The following is a 16,418-nucleotide window of genomic DNA, read 5'->3' as shown; positions in this document are numbered from 1 at the left end:
CACAAGGTGTCAATATGACAAAGATGGATCCAAGACATTTTATTCATAGCACAAGCATTCAATTCAACACATAATTTTGTATCATTAGTACCGTATACATTATAAATAATGGTTTCATAATCTGACAAATACATACAGATTTGTAGTCCCAAAAACTCAAAAAAATATTTTGTTTACAGATATACTGTATATAACAACAATATGATTCCAATCAAACGATTATACACAGAATAGGTTAACAACTTCACTTTAAGCTGTCTGATGCCATCAGTCATTGTATTAAAACTGAACTAAAAAAAAAAAAAAAAAAAAATGTTTCAAACTCATTTAAAAATGAACAAAGACAATAGTATTAGTGATTAAGGCTTACATACCGTATCTACTACTGCTTAATAAGGCAATTATGGACTGAGGCTCAAAGTGTCTTTAGTGGAGTACCTGTTAGCATTAGCTTATAACAACTATGTGACTCTGAAGTTGTATCCCTTTTAAAGTCGTGAATGATTTGTACAGCCCAGTATTATGTTTTAATTATAGGTTTTAGTATTGTATCGTATTGTATCGTATTCTTGAAAACACGTAGATGTTTGAAGACTACTCATGTAGTTGAAAACAAAAAAAATTGTGTTATGCACTGCTCTAATATACTGTAGATTATTAATTGTTCTGTGTTTCACACATAGTGATATTTATCGATATTCAAATGTTAATTTGAAGATAATCCTCTAACCTCCCATGTGTACCCTTCATTTTAGTCAAATTGTCATTAACGAGCACACAGACTAAACAGGAAAACAGGAATTTTGTTTGGTCTCTCGCTCTCTCTAAAAGAAGTTAATTAAAATTTAAAGTTACTGTTACTGTGTACACTACACCTATCATGTTCAGTGTGGGAAATATCGTCAATATTGAGAAAATAATCTAATTAAAAATAGAGCCAAGATATAAAACAATTCAGCAAAATGAAAGAAACAAGGAGTGTTCTGGGGCCGAATGTATGAAGTGTATGAAGTGTCGTTCCGCAAAAAGTCCACAGACTTGGCTGCCACTACGCCATAGTTTACTGTGGCACCCAGCTTAGTTCATAGTAAAAAAACACACACAAAGCCAATGCGTTGGAGCGGCATTGTCCAATGTCCATGTAAATACACTCAGTGTTAAATATCATGTGGGTGTACAGGGTCAACTGTCAACAGTATAGGACAATAAATTCCCTTTCCTTTTGATTTCTTAAGGCTATACACACTGTAAAATTATGAGCCTCAAGTTAACCACTTAAACCCTCAATACTTGGAGTTAGGCTTAGATTTGTCCGTGGTCGGCTCTGAACTTGGTCCGCTCTTTTTTCATCCGCCTACACCAACTTGACGTCTTGTAGATCTGCTACATTTGGTGAACCACCAAGCGATCGGAGTATATTCAGGTTTGACAAACCTGTGGTTTTGAACAGCGGCAAAATAAACGTGGTAGGGAAACCCGTTTCCCTTGTCAGTGAAACAAACTGAAATCACCAGCAGAAGATGACTACATCCTGCAGAGCTCATACTGCATCGTTTGGCATTCAGCAATTTCCCAATATGTCCAGCTAAAAATAAATAACCCGGTTTCCCTCAGCAGTATGAGCTCAAAAACTAATCTTCTATGACTACAAGGTTGTTTTTTTTCCTCATATGTGAATACCATGGAGTGACTGCAAAGACCTGAAACTTACAAGATTTAGGCCAGAAATAGAACAAGAATGTGCTGTGGATATCTGCAGGAAACCTATTACAATGTACTAGTTAATTTCCTACATGTTAGTACAGGAGTATGCATTCAAAGGCATAGTGGTCCTGTTAATATTTGGTTCAGTGCAATACGTCGACCATCGACCCACTTGCTATTTAACCACGTAAACCCTATACTTATTTGACCAGTCTTGTTTTTGCTCTACACTAAAAAAATTTTTCTGAGAACAGGCCGGACATTTGTGGCCAGCACAGGGACACAAGATTTCAACTTTCAAGTGGTTACATCTTTAAAAAAGAAAAGAAAAGAAGGTGAACTCTGTTGGACTCGTTTACCCAGCAAACATCTGGGGCGTGAGAGGCGGCGGCAGCCGGTCGTTCTCCATGTTGTCGGCGTCGATGGCCGCGGGGGCGGGCGGCCGGATCTCCAGCGGATACTTCTGCAGGATGCCCTGCACCTCCCGCTCCACGCTCTCCTGCCAGGACAGGAGGTCGCTCTGCAGGCTCTGAGCGGCCTCCGTCAGGTTCTCCTGGCGCCGGTCCAGGCCCGACAGCAGCTCCAGGTTCTGGTGGAGCTCGGCCAGGACGGGGTTCACGGCGGCGCGGTCCGCTGCCGGGGCGCCACCGGTCTGCGGCCAGCCGTCCTCCGACTCGAGCCGCCGCGGGGAGGCTTGACCCGACATGTAGCGCTCAAACTCCTCCGTGGACAGGTTGAGAGACTGGGCGTCCAGCTTTTCGATGAAGGCCACGGCGCAGCACTGCGTTGATGTGACACACAAAACATGTCGTTACAAATCTTATGATCTTATTACTGGAGACCGACCGATATTGACAGTAAAATTATCGGAAGCTGATATTGTGTCCTGACTTTTAACCACTTTCAACCTGGAGTGCATATATTTTAGGCACGTCATAAACCGTAAATTGTTGTGACACTTTATGAGCTTGTAAGCTTCTAGAGCTTATAGATATTTACTTGTTCATTCATTCTTTTCATAGATTGAAGTTCAGCATAATACTTAAAGAACATGAAGGCGTGTACACACAGACACACACACTGACCAGGTTGGTGAAGTAGTATCCATCCTCGCCAGTCATCAGCCGGCTGGGGTTGCAGAAGCGTGTGACGTACTGGATGTTGGACTGAAGACGAGGCGGGTTGGCCTTCAGCACGATGTAAATGAGGGCAGGGAGGAAGTCGTCGGCAGACGCCGGCTCGTTCTTGGTAGTCTTGATGGCGGTGAAGATGTGCTTGCTGCAGCGCGTGATGCACGCCAGCTTATCTCGGGGTACTCTCTTGGAGTCCATCTCTATGATGTCTGAGGAGGAAGTGAAGAGTTGACAGACACACATCAGCAGCTACAATGATGTGGTCTGATCACATCACCTGGACTTCTGGGACCCCCAGGACTGCTGCTCCTACCAGGACCTCTAGTACTGCTAGTTTTCTGTCCTACCAGGACCTCTAGTACTGCTAGTTTTCTGTCCTGGGTACCAGGACCTCTAGTTTTCTGTCCTGGGTACCAGGACCTCTAGTTTACCTAGTCTACCAAGACCTGTCAAGACACTGAACCCCTAATTGCTCCCGATGTACATGCAGGTTGGTGCCTTGCATGGTTCCCTCTGTCATCGCCCTATGAATGGGTGTGTCAATGGGTAAGTGTAATGCACAATCTATGTAAAGCATCTTGGATAAAGGCGTTATATAAATGCACCATTTACCTCTAGTACTACAAGTTCTATCCTACCAAGACCCACAGTACTGGTGGTTATATATCAAAGTTTCGGATATATCAAAGTTAATTGCATTCACTTGATTTAATTACCGGTAGTGCTCGAGTCACAAGTCGGAATGACATGGATGGTGATCAGGAATCTTGCAACCAAACTATGGCTTTTTACAATGAGTAGAGCAACAATGGACCAGCCTTCAATGCCATGCTATGAAAATTCAAATCCAATAAGGTATGCAAGCTAATGGTTAGCCTTGTCCTGAGGCATTGAAACTGTTTCTACGCATGACATGACATACAGCAGTGGTTCACAAACTGGGGGTCCCCACATTATTTTGGGGAGTCCCCAGATGATTAGCTTAATGTGCAACATTGTCAGGATTTCTGCATGTTTTTTGTGAGGGTACGCTTAAGTTACTTTTTAATACCAAATTGGCCAAAATTGTCAAAGATTGTGAAAATAGACGATCTACAAGCTCACCTCACAGTGCGAAGCGGGTTGAGCTTGTAGTTTGGCTAATTTCACAATATTTATCCTTGCAACTAAATGTAATGCCTACAATTCCAAGTGCTTGTCAGGGTGGAGGGTCCCCAGTTCAAATATGATTATTTTGGGAGGTCGCATGCCTGACAACTAACACGTTTGAGAGCCCTTGAGGCAATTAAGACAAGCAACACCAGCATTGTGCTGTCAGACCTGTTATTGCTTTGACCACGTTGTCAGACACCTCTGGCTGCTCCTCATCGAATGATACAAACAGCATCTCGATGTCCACCCAGTGCAACGCCCTGGACACGGACGGACACACACACACACACACACACACACACACACACACACACACACACACACACACACACACACACACACACACACACACACACACACACACACACACACACACACAATGGGTTAGATATAGTACAGGCGCAAATCGTCATCTATACATTCATATTATAGCTTGTAATGCATAAAGCCATTATTGACTCACAATCTCTGGGAGCGTGATAGAAACAGCACACTGAATAACCATTATATACTAACCTATCTAGAACTTGGGGTCAACTTGATCAGTGACATAGGGAAGATGTACTCTGCAGACCAAAAAGTACACAGTCCTTATGTCACTGATCACAGAGACCTCCAGTTCTAGGCTACACAGAACGGGGGACGGGGGACGGGGGGGGGGGACTTTTTTACACACAACTCCTCTGACATAGTTCAATGTTGAATAAAAGTACAAGAATGACCAGGTAACGAATATCGGTGAACTGTGTTTTTCTATAAAAGGCGACTCACCTGATCCTGTGCTGCGTTGCCAGATCTTTCTTCTCGTCGTCGCTAGTTTCTGGACAGAACACAGTCTTATACAGACGGGTCATGATGTATTTCTCCACCTGGTCCATGACTCGCTCCACACGCTCTGAATTGCCTTAGGGATCACATTAGTCCATATTACCGACTTATTCTATCAAACTCAGTATGGACCATATTAAAGGGTAAGCCTAATTTATACTCTGTAGTAGTACAATGGTGTTGCTTGCCGACATTTACAGGTTCAGACGTGTCCACACATCCTAGGGAATCCAACCGACGGATTCAAAGGACGTCTGTACACGTCCTAGCGCATCTTCAATGATATCAGGCGAGAGAATAATATTCATTATATATATTTTTTTAGTTAGACCCTAAGGCCACCGTACGCTTCGCTCTTCGTTCACCAGCCGCCCCGGTCACTTCCTAGTGTACCGCAGCAGAAAGAATGCCTCGTCTCTCCTAATCTAGGGCGCTCTCTGACTTCTCAACTGCTTCTCGTACAAAATAAGAACGCGATGGATTATTTAAAACGAGAGAAAGGTAAGCAAGCAAAAAATATATCTCAGTTCTTTTCCGGAACAGAATACAGAAAGAACTTTTGCCATTTAGAGGATACTAGACCTGTGCCCGTCGGTCACCAGCTTACTTACAACCGTACACACAGACAGACAGACAGAGACGTGTTGCATTTATAGTTAAGACATAACATCTCCTGTTTACTTCCCGCATCTGCGTGAAGTGGGCGGACGCCTTTTTAGGAGATTCTAAAATTCTTTAGCCCCAGACAAATCAGGAGAAAATGTAGGCTACTTTATTATTGACTTTTCTCTGTTCCAGCAACACACTCTCGCGGGATCTAGCACCAGTAACCATAGGCGAGATTTTCCGTCTGTCGTCTACTTAGGACACCATTTGTAGGATTTGTGTACCATTATAGCCACCTCTAGTGGCTCCAGTTGGGATGATGCATCTTCCTAAATTAACAATCTTGTGTAGTTTTGGAAACCCAATAACATGGCAGACAACGTCTTTGACCTAAGATTCTCTGTATCCCTGTTCAGTCACGCCAGTGACGTGACACATGATTGAGTCTGAATGAGCCAATGTGCGTGGCTTTGCAGGAACATGACCGTGCCTGTCTGTTTACATTCATGAGTTTTATACATGTGGGTTTATTTATACATGATAGAAGGTGAGTTACATTTGTTTGTTTGTTTGAAGGGGGATGGACTTTTTTTAAGTGGAGGGGAACGAACTTCAGCTCTATAGCCACGACCTGAAGAATATGTGTCTGTCGAAACCAGTCGGCTTTTGGTGGCTTTTAATAGTTTTTAAAATGTATACTCCTGTCGAGTGAATAAATTAATCCTTGCTCTAGAGTGTGCTTGAAGCTGTCCCAATGGGACCCCACTTCTCCGGGACCAAACTTGAGTCTCCTTTATCGTTTAACTCTGTGGCACATTGTGGCACGAAGATATTTCGTGCCACGAGGTGGTCCGCAGCCAAATACCCATTCATTTTGGGGTCCTTCGCACGAAAAAGTTTGAGAAATAGTGCTCTACATTTACGCATCATAGCTATCAGGAGCAGTGTGTCTCGCTACACTTAGACAGGGCAGACTGGGGGTGAACGGGCAAGCTTCTGATAAATAAATAGACATTCTCTCTACCCTCTCAACTATGGCCGCCGTTACCTAACCTTACCCGATAGTGTATCCTTGTTATCCGCTTTAGTAATAATGAATCGTGTCACTGTGATACATACAGTTCCTGGACAAGTCAGAAAGGGAGAGTCTTCCGAACACTAACCTTTAAAATGGGTCATCAAGCGGTCCGACATGTTCTGGTAGAAGTCTTGAACGCACTCTGAGAGTTCATCTGGACCAAGGTCCTGTCAAGACAAAAGGTCACAAGGATGAATGATATGAGCCATAAACTGGTAAATCACTGTCATTTTTCTATACTATTACCATGAAGTGCATGGCAAGACAGACATACAGACTGACATACTGGGTCGGATCAAACTAGCACCGGAAAGCGACTCCGCCTTCCCATTGTGCCCACCTCCCCACCCCCGTGGTAATGTTTTGATGGTCCACCAGACAGCGGAGAACACTGACGTCGCCACATTTGGAGCGACGCCCCTCTGCACTCTTATTGGTTAGCGAAATACAAGGTTCACTCCCGCCTTTTCCTGCTGGGCTAGCCCAGGCTTTTTTCCCCCTTTGAAAACAAAACGTCGGCAGTCCCCGAAGCAATTCCTGAAGTCGTCACACTGAACCACACAACACTCTGATATAATCTGTTGGGTTGGGGTCTGGGGCAAAAATTACATTTGCTGTTGTTGGAGAGAAAAAAAGCAGCAGAGCTAGTAAAGACTAAGAGCCCTGTGGGACCCCGGTCAACCAAGTATAATAGTGATTAAATGGTCAGTTTTGAATGAGGGCAGACCTTTTTGTTGGCCATGCTCTCGATGAAGGCCCGGCACTGCTTGTGGATCTCCCGGCCAGGCTTCTGTAGGTTCTTCAAAAAGTCCATAAAGTCCTTGGAGACCCGGTCCGTCTCCATGCTGGCCTGGCGGCTGATGGACGGGCTCGGTGTCTTGCCCTCTTGGGTTTCTGTGGAGGAGGAATGCTTTGTTTAGTTGCTTCAATCTTCACGGCTGGCTAACTATGACCTTATTGAGAGACCTCTGGGATGGGATGTTCACAGCAGAACCCATTAGTGAGACTTTTCATACTGTAGCAGCAAATGAGAAGCAGAATACCAAGCATTCAATCAACTGTTGGTGTTCGATGACACAGATGCATACAGTATGGTCTTTGTTAAGTGATGTTTTCCAATCAATGGGTGGGGTTTGTTCTCCGGACTGTATTGTAGGGCGGGGCTATTTGAATCAAGTATCATGATATTTCTTTACCAAATAGCTCAATATCAATATTGCGACAACAGTCGATCTACAAGCTGACACTGTGTCGCATCACGACGTATTGTGAGCTTTCTGATCGGCTATTTTCACTATTATTGGGTTACCGGCAAGTGTTGTATGCCATAACACAATAGTACGAAATCCCAGACAATGAGATCTAGTCACATATCACAATATCGATACAATAACAATATATTGCCCCCCTAGACTGTACATACCTAATGCATCTATCATCCCAACATCCCTGGATCAAATCTGATAAAGGGTCACGCTACCCCCCTGTCCGATGCTTTACTTACTGTCTCTCTATTGCCCATCTCTAAGAAAATACAAAACAAATAATATTGGAAGAAAGACAAACAACAATGGAGACAAATTGATGATCTGGGGTCTAATACTCTACTGAGTCAGAGGTAGGGGTTACACATGGCTGCTATGTACTGTAAATGCACTACACAGTCTTTTCCATTTTCGGCAACGTAACTGGAAGAAATATTATAGAATGAGTGTGACTCAAGGCCTGTAGGACATCATGTGGTGTATTTTTGCCTAATTGGACACATCCAGTGCAACACATCCAGTGCAACACACACACACACACACACACACACACACACACCCACCTCTTAGTCTGGCCACCAGCGCTGCCAGAACAGCCACAATGTGAGGGGATACAATGACAGTAAACGATAAGTAAGCAACATCCAAATCAATGAAACATTAAACACACAAAACAAAGTGACACCACTACTGTACATAGTTCATAATATGCACACGGCCAGGACACTAGCCGGCAGGCCTGCATCACATCAAACCCACTGCAAACCATAGGAAGCACCAGCAGTCAGTCTACTATGGCATTCAGCTCCGTTTGCAAAGTTGAATGACATTCTGAACCGAACCATCTATATAAACATGAGCTACTGCAGTTACTGCAGAAGCAACAGTCTCCTAGCTAAGTAAACCTTTGAGAGGTCTCCCTTTCTCCGAGGGTTAAGCCGTTACCTTCAGTGGGGGAACCCATTTCCCAGGAGGGGGTAAATATTCCTCTCCAGTCTCTATGGCTCTTCTCCTCTCTCTCAGAGGGGGCTGAGAACAAAATGGGAGGAATGGAGGGGCCAGGGGAGGAAAGACGTGAGGGAAAGCCAAAGAGCACGATGTGGGACGAAGTGATCTCCAAAGTAGGAGACAGGTTGTTTTGAGACGGGGGTGAGGTGGGTTAGAATAATGGGAATGAATGGTTACAATGGTCAAGCCACACACACAGACACAATTGGAATTGGAATGAATTACACAGACAGGTGTTAGGTGTAGAACTCATTAAAAGTGAAGAGACGCAACATTAAAGAAAGAATGAAAAAAAAAAACATACACAAGGAAGACAAGAGTAAAACAATGATTGAATGCATGTTAATGAACTACGGAAGAATGAAAGCAAAGGTGAAGCGTGATGAATGGTGGAGTGATGAATGTACCCCCCTAAATAATCAGTTAGGCTACGTTAGCAGCACCAACTGCTCCAAATGGCGTCTTATTCTTGTCCCTGATGTCCCTGTACTTTGTTTGGGGACAATGCCCAGAGAGCACTGACCAGCAGATAGATCATTTCTCCAGGCAGGACTACACATGGACATGAACATACTGTATGACATCAACTTGCGACGGGAGCGCTCTCTATAGAGTGAAAGACGTACTAGTTCTAAAATAAATAAAATATTTATGGTGACTGCTTTTCATTTACATTTTTAGTTATAGAGGGCAAGTATAATGTATTAACCCAGCAAGCACGGCCAGGACCTGGACGAATTAGTGACGTCTCGATTGCAGCCAGATCAAGTCAAACCAAGACTAGTTAGATCTTGGCCCAGAATATCAACCAACATACAGTAGATTCTGCCCACTAAGACGGACGTCCCTGGATGAATCAGAGAGAGTCTGATAGAGGCCAGATCAACTTAAGTCATATCATAACTGGTCAGATCTGGCCCAGAATAAGCTATATTATTTCAACCTGTGAAGACGTCCTGGAAATGACGTAAAGATCATCACCATATGGGCTGTGATCTGGCCTCATCTGGCCTCGTCATAATGTCATCATGACGTCATTTGGCTTGCTGGGAAGCAATACAAGTCTTATTAGCCATGGATCCTTTTAAGGATCTGCGGATACAGTAAGTTGTCTGACTTGGCATTTTGGTACTAACATTTGCATAACAATTAAGTTGTCAGGCTTGGTATTTTAGTGTGTATAAATTAAGTTGTCAGGCTTGGTATTTTAGTGTGTATAAATTAAGTTGTCAGGCTTGGTATTTTAGTGTGTATAAATTAAGTTGTCAGGCTTGGTATTTTGGTACCTGTGTGTATAAATTAGGTTGTCAGGTTTGGTAATTTTGTACCCGTGTCTAAAGATAAAGTTGTCTGTACCTTTCTTGGGGGCTGTGCGGGACGACGGGCTGAAGAACTTCTTGACAGTGGTCACTTTGCGAGTCTTCTCGTTGGTCTTCTTCTCCTCGAATTTGGAGAAGGGTCCCAGAGAGGCCTGGCTGGGCTGGGCCTGTGGTGGCAGGGCCTGGGACTGGGACGGAGCCTGAGACGGAGCCTGGGCTCCCTGGATACTGGCGTAGGCTGCCTCCTCCTCCCTCTGCAGCCTGTGTGCAGTCACCACAACCAAACCATCAGCATCACAGCCACATGCTAGGGCTGTCAGGAGGATGATGACGTTTTACTGTACTTGCTGATTCGCTCAAATAATCATGTTCAGGGGGTGTACTTGTACATCAAGCTGCCTCACGCTACGGAAACAGGAGAGGCCCTATGGGCCTCATGGCTCTGCAAGGCTTACTACATCATAGGCGAAAGGTTTCTAAAAGGTTATTAAAAAAAATAGCAAGAATTAACGAATAGTGTTGTGATGAATATCTTCAAACAAGAACAAGTAAAGATAAAGTGCTGTCAGCAGCATTTTGTTATGTAATGCAAGTTATTTGTCTGGTCAGCGACTACTTCTCAGACAAGACAAAGAAAGGTCTTAGGGAACTCTTTTGGACAAACCACAAATTGTTTGATTAGATTCCAGCTGAGAGTGAGAAACTGAGAAAAAGGACGAAGGAACTGAAAATCTCAACCGCGAGGAAAAAGTGAAATTTAAAAGTCACAGATCCGTTTGATATTTATAAGACTTTTTTCTTAATTTATTATGTCAATAATAAGACAAGGGTGATGGTGATTGATGTGATGTTCACTATCTGATGAATATGAATGTACTGTAGCTGTCTTGTAGTAGTCTTGAAAAATGGCTAAGTAGAACCAGAAAGAACAGCAAAACTATGTATTCAGTCTTTCGTGAGCAAAGGCGATTCTTGAGAACTATATAGTTCTGTAGTCAGCGCAGAGCCGCAGAAGTGCCATTAATCAATGAATCGTTAATATTGAATTATAGTAATTGATTTTCATTTTGGACACTTTTACACATCCCTCTTAATCACACAATGGGATAGTTTAGCTTCCATAGTGTGTGGAAGAGGGTACAGGCTGTAGTTTAGACATACTATTGGTCCGACTGTCATTAGACAGAAAACCTACCTCAAACCCTAACCTAACCCTAACCTACCTCAAACCCTAACCTAACCCTAACCTACCTCAAACCCTGACCTAACCCTAACCCTAACCTACCTCAAACCCTGACCTAACCCTAACCCTAACCTACCTCAAACCCTGACCTAACCCTAACCCTAACCTACCTCAAACCCTAACCTAACCCTAACCCTAACCTACCTCAAACCCTGACCTAACCCTAACCCTAACCTACCTCAAACCCTGACCTAACCCTAACCCTAACCTAACTCAAACCCTAACCTAACCCTAACCTACCTCAAACCCTAACCCTAACCTACCTCAAACCCTGACCTAACCCTAACCTACCTCAAACCCTAACCTAACCCTAACCTACCTCAAACACTGACCTAACCCTAACCTACCTCAAACCCTGACCTAACCCTAACCCTAACCTACCTCAAACCCTAACCTACCTCAAATCCTAACCTAACCCTAACCGCGAGCACGGGAGCAGTGAATGTTCAACCACATGTCCGACCGTTGTTTCTGCATGTCTGTCCGTCGGTGTGTCTAATCTGCGTGTGCATCCCGTGGAAGGCCGGCCTTACTTCTCAGCCAGGGCGTGGTCTTCTTGGATCTGTTTCTGGCGGGCCCGTTGGTACTCCTCTCTCCAGCACTTGGAACACAGGCCCTGCCATGCCACGTTGCCATAGTAACCACAGCCCTTGTTACACAGCAGCTCCGACTGGTCCACGTGGATCCCGCGCCTCTCCGTCCGTTGACTCATGGTGCTGGGTGGGTGGCCTGCCTGGGGAGGAAAACAACATGAGCTCACACTCCTCACATCATCAGTTTGCTTATTCGTTTTGAAAAGTACCATTTAGATTAGAAAGCGCTTCCATTTTCCTTCTAGATGTGCCACAAAGCCATGTGTGACTTTGTTTTGGAAAGAAGTAACCTATATATTCAAATTCAACGCAAATTGGTACACAGTCTCTCTAGAGCCATTCAACGAAACGGGTCTTTCAGATTTCTCAGACTCCATCCTGATTGGTTAAGATTGGCTTCCAAAGTTCACAGGAGTGCTCAGTTTCAAACAAAATGCTGCAAATCATGAACACATCGCGTGATTTCCGTGAAATTGTGCACGCACATTCCCACTAGGCCGAGGAATAAATGCCACATGAACAATTTCAACTCAGCCTCAAGGTGGCGCTATAACTGGCTGAAAAGTGTTTTTACCTCTAACTGCACGGATCTGTGGATAACTTTGTATGCCAACTCCCTAGAGGCCAAGGAAGAACCTTTGCCTGGAATTTTTTAACTTTTGTTGCCCTTTTATCCAACCACCAGATGAAGGCAAGCTGCAATGTCCTACATTCCTATCCTGGTGGAGACCTGTGCCCAGAAGGGCACTTTTTCTAGTTAGTTAATGTATTTTGTAATGATTCATATTTGTGACTATACTGTGTGTCTTTAGTTAATAGTTAGTGTTTACAACCTCAGTACTCGGAAACCTCAGTACTCGCGAGTGTATCCACTAGTGGATGTAGCATCCCGATCCTGACTTAGTTCAGGTGTTACTACACAAATAGAAAATCAAATATATAAGCAACAAAGTTATCAGATATTTTATGATACATTATCCAGCTAGGGATGGACAATTAATTAAATATTGGCCGATGTTGGCTTTAAAATGCAATATTGTAATATAAATCGGGTTTTAGCCGATATTTTATTTTATAATTATGTTTGAGGCTGAAAAAGCCTTTTGTAACGTTGAAAGCTGCAGATTCAGTTTTCTGGGGAAGCTTTTCAAGTTGATTATTTATTTTTAATAAAAAAAGTACATCAAAGTTTATGTTGGAATATATGCTTTTTTAAGAAAGGACATCTTTTTTTCTTTTTTTAAGATATTTTTTTGCGGCTTACGCCTTTTATTGATTTTTGAAGGGACAGACAGTAGGCTGACAGGAAACGGGAGAGAGATGGGGGGATGGCATGCAGTAAAGGCCGTGTCGGGTCCGGGAGTCGAACCCGCGGCACACTGCGACTGGATTACCAGTCCGGTGCCCAGACCGTTACGCTACGGCCTGGGCCAAGAAAGGACATCTTAACTTGTTTTTATACAGGTTAATATCTGTAAATATCGGTTATCAACCATAACCAACATCGGTTATCGGTCAGAAATATCACACCGGTGCTTCCCTATAAAATCCAGCTGAGATCAGAATTCTACCACTGACAAGACTGGGGGGTACAGTTTGGCTGAAGCTAGAGAACATTAACAAGTCAAGGCAATATTCAACAATACCAGACATGCCATTTCAAAAGGCAACATTTGTCTCCCACACTTTTTACAGTCCTAAAGCAAAGATTATATTTTAAAAACTGTTGAATTAAACTGCACACACTATAGAAACAGTGCTCCTAGTACCCTCTCCTCCCACTCAATCTGAATGAGACGAATGAACCACTCCATGAGAATATGATAATAGCAGATCTATAGGCTCACAACAGGTCGGACCTGCCAAATGTTATCCCTGACAGAATGTGTTCCTCTCAAGAATTTAGGGAAGTTAACCACGTTTTTAAACCAATTGTGTTCAATTCCATGTAGATTTATTGAATATATGAATTGTTTTGGTTATCAAACAGTAAATCAATGTTTAAATTGAGGTTATAGTGGTGGGATTCGCAAAAGTACAAATACAACCCTATTTCGACCTAGAAATCCAGTAGACCCATTGATAGCTTAGCCAGCTAAGCTACACAATGCTAACCCCACACAACAACATAGCTGAAACGTCGTGCTATCTATAACGTTAACTAACGGGAGTTTAAAGAACAACAACAGGGTCTAACAGTCATCCAATACTAGTTTATAATGTCGTTTATTGAGGTCGTTACATTCTCACCTGTCTTTGTTTTCAAGGACGACTTGTCTTCCACAATGAATGTAAACAACAGCCTGATCTGTCCTGCTGCTGTTGCCGCAGACTGCGCGTGCGTCGCCTGTCATGGCTGTCAACAAAAAGGACAGATCTACAAGCTGTCAACTTCGACCCACAAGGCGTCGCGGTCAGCTTGTAGATCTGTCCTTTTTGACGCACGATGGAATGCGATGAGGTGCGTTCAATAGTACAGTACTACAGCCCGGAATTTACAGCTACCGTCCGTTTCTGTCTGCAGTTCTGCACTTTGCAACTATTGCATCAGATCTAATGTATAAATAAAGTGCTGTAAATTAAAATCAAAGGACCACTGAGAGACCACAGGGACTGTCACTAGATCATAATCATGATGAATTGATGATGATGATGATGATGATGGAGATATTGAGAGAGGGCATACACAGAGAATATGCTGATTAATTGATTTGTCAGCAATTTGGTATTTTATTATTATGTGTATTATACACACAATGGAATTTGTCAATGCAATATAATATTGACAAATTATAGTTTATGCTGCAATCTCTGTGATCAATGATTGCCATCAGAATATTGAGTTAGGCCTATATTTAACTTGTTTTAACAAGAACATTGTTAAAACCGTTAAGAACCGTTAAATCACAACTGAGTTCAGGAGTAAATCCATCCATCCATCTTCAACCGCTTTATCCGTAGTCGGGTCAAACTGTAGGGGTGTAGCATCAAGTCCTACTTCTGGCACTAGGCACTAGTATTTTCTTGTTTGACCGTTTTGGCTGCTCTGAAATTGTCTCTTCCTCACTTCCTTGACTTCCTTATTGACCTCACATTGTACCGGCGTACCGCCTCCCACACCGAGAGTGGCTAGCTTGCGCGTCCCTACGTCCCTGCCTCTGATCTGCTCTGTCTCAGCTATTGATTGCTTACAAACTGATAAGGGACCCTACATAAAGCGAGGTCCAAACTTCAGAAAAGCTTTATGGAGGGTTCCGAAAGGGGCTAGGCCCTGCACAGACCTCATCAAATAGGAAACAATGGCTCAAAAATACAAAAAAAACCTTTAGGCAATAATAACTCAGGCAATATTCATAATGCAAAAAACAAATGATTTTAGAGAGGGTGAATGAAAATTGCCTAAAATTATCAGGTGTTAAATGCTGATCCTTTTCTTTCTTGAGCTCTCCCATCTTCCTTTCTTCCTCTTCTTTGAGGTTTTAGCTGCTACCTTCTTGGCGGCATGGTTGTTATGATGCTGAGATATTTGAACCCAATATGCAGAGTCACAGGAAACAAGCTTAGATTTAAAAGTATTTAATAAAGAAGGGGAAAACTCTTACACGGAAGTTGCACGCAGGGAATCAGGCAAATCAGAAAATGTCCAAAAGTAAAAAAACAGGAACAATAGGAAAACCAGGAACATGCATCTGCTACAACAAACTATGAACTGACAACTGAATGTTTACAATGAGTCCAGTCTTAGGTCACATTCACACCAGAGAGCTTTGCTGCGATTAAAACTAATCCTGCTGCGCAATTTCAGAAAGTACACTTCGTTTGGCAGGTGTGAAGGCTCATTCGAATCCTAATGCGTATCAAAGAACCGCATTCTACCCCGAGCAAAAACGGGGGTTTCGTTTCGCTTCGCTTCCAATCGCACTTGATTACGATTCGGTGCAGGTGTGAATGCAATCCGCAGTATATAAAGGAAATGAAGCAAACCATGTGGCGAGGAGCTGAACACAGTTGGAGACGGAGAAGGCATATTTTACGCAGCGCAAAGATGTCCCGTTACCGTGGATAGACGTGGTCGAATGAGGAGACTGAAGCCCTGATCGAAATGAGGACGAGTACATTAATCAATTGCTTAAGAAAACACATAAAAACACTGCAGTGTATTATAGCCTACAGAATATTCTGTCTGTCTGTCTGTCTGTCTGTCTGTCTGTCTGTCTGTCTGTCTGTCTGTCTGTCTGTCTGTCTGTCTGTCTGTCTGTCTGTCTGTCTGTCTGTCTGTCTGTCTGTCTGTCTGTCTGTCTGTCGGTGCGTGCCGTAAACATGGAGTGGCTGTCACTGTGTGGGGACTGGGGAGTAGCGACTTTCATCTCGATAAACTTGTAAACATTTTGCGCTGCTGTCTGTTATATCAGTGCGCTCAGCGCTGTGCCTCCATGCCCAAAAGAACAGTGCGTCAGTGGCTGCATGCGTATAGTGAGAGAACGAGAGA

The 16,418-nt window shown here is 43.4% G+C and overlaps 1 protein-coding gene across 4 annotated transcripts; it reads right to left on the bottom strand.

Annotated features, from left to right (window-relative positions):
* Positions 1-23: 23 nt before the first annotated feature.
* On the bottom strand, positions 24-14,253 carry LOC310873277 (rab5 GDP/GTP exchange factor-like). Of its 4 annotated transcripts, none has more exons than XM_083785612.1 (11): positions 14,180-14,253; positions 11,870-12,069; positions 10,131-10,354; positions 8,712-8,795; positions 8,330-8,350; positions 7,229-7,395; positions 6,587-6,668; positions 4,761-4,893; positions 4,158-4,249; positions 2,790-3,046; positions 24-2,485 (listed from the first exon to the last, which is right to left on the bottom strand). In XM_083785612.1, the coding sequence occupies exons 2-11, from the start codon at positions 12,046-12,048 to the stop codon at positions 2,060-2,062; spliced, it is 1,665 nt and encodes a 554-aa protein (XP_083641738.1). In that variant the 5' UTR covers positions 12,049-12,069; positions 14,180-14,253; the 3' UTR covers positions 24-2,059. The 4 variants fall into 4 exon arrangements, with proteins under 4 accessions (XP_083641738.1, XP_083641739.1, XP_083641740.1 ...); XM_083785613.1 differs by having other exon boundaries at positions 11,870-12,065; positions 14,180-14,243; XM_083785614.1 differs by lacking the exon at positions 8,330-8,350.
* Positions 14,254-16,418: the final 2,165 nt, after the last annotated feature.

This window comes from Protomyctophum parallelum, assembly GCF_964188405.1.
Source record: "Protomyctophum parallelum genome assembly, chromosome: 1".
NCBI classification, from domain to species: domain Eukaryota; kingdom Metazoa; phylum Chordata; class Actinopteri; order Myctophiformes; family Myctophidae; genus Protomyctophum; species Protomyctophum parallelum.
Note: the sequence above shows the minus strand (reverse complement) of the source record. Positions and strands in the feature narration are given on the sequence as shown.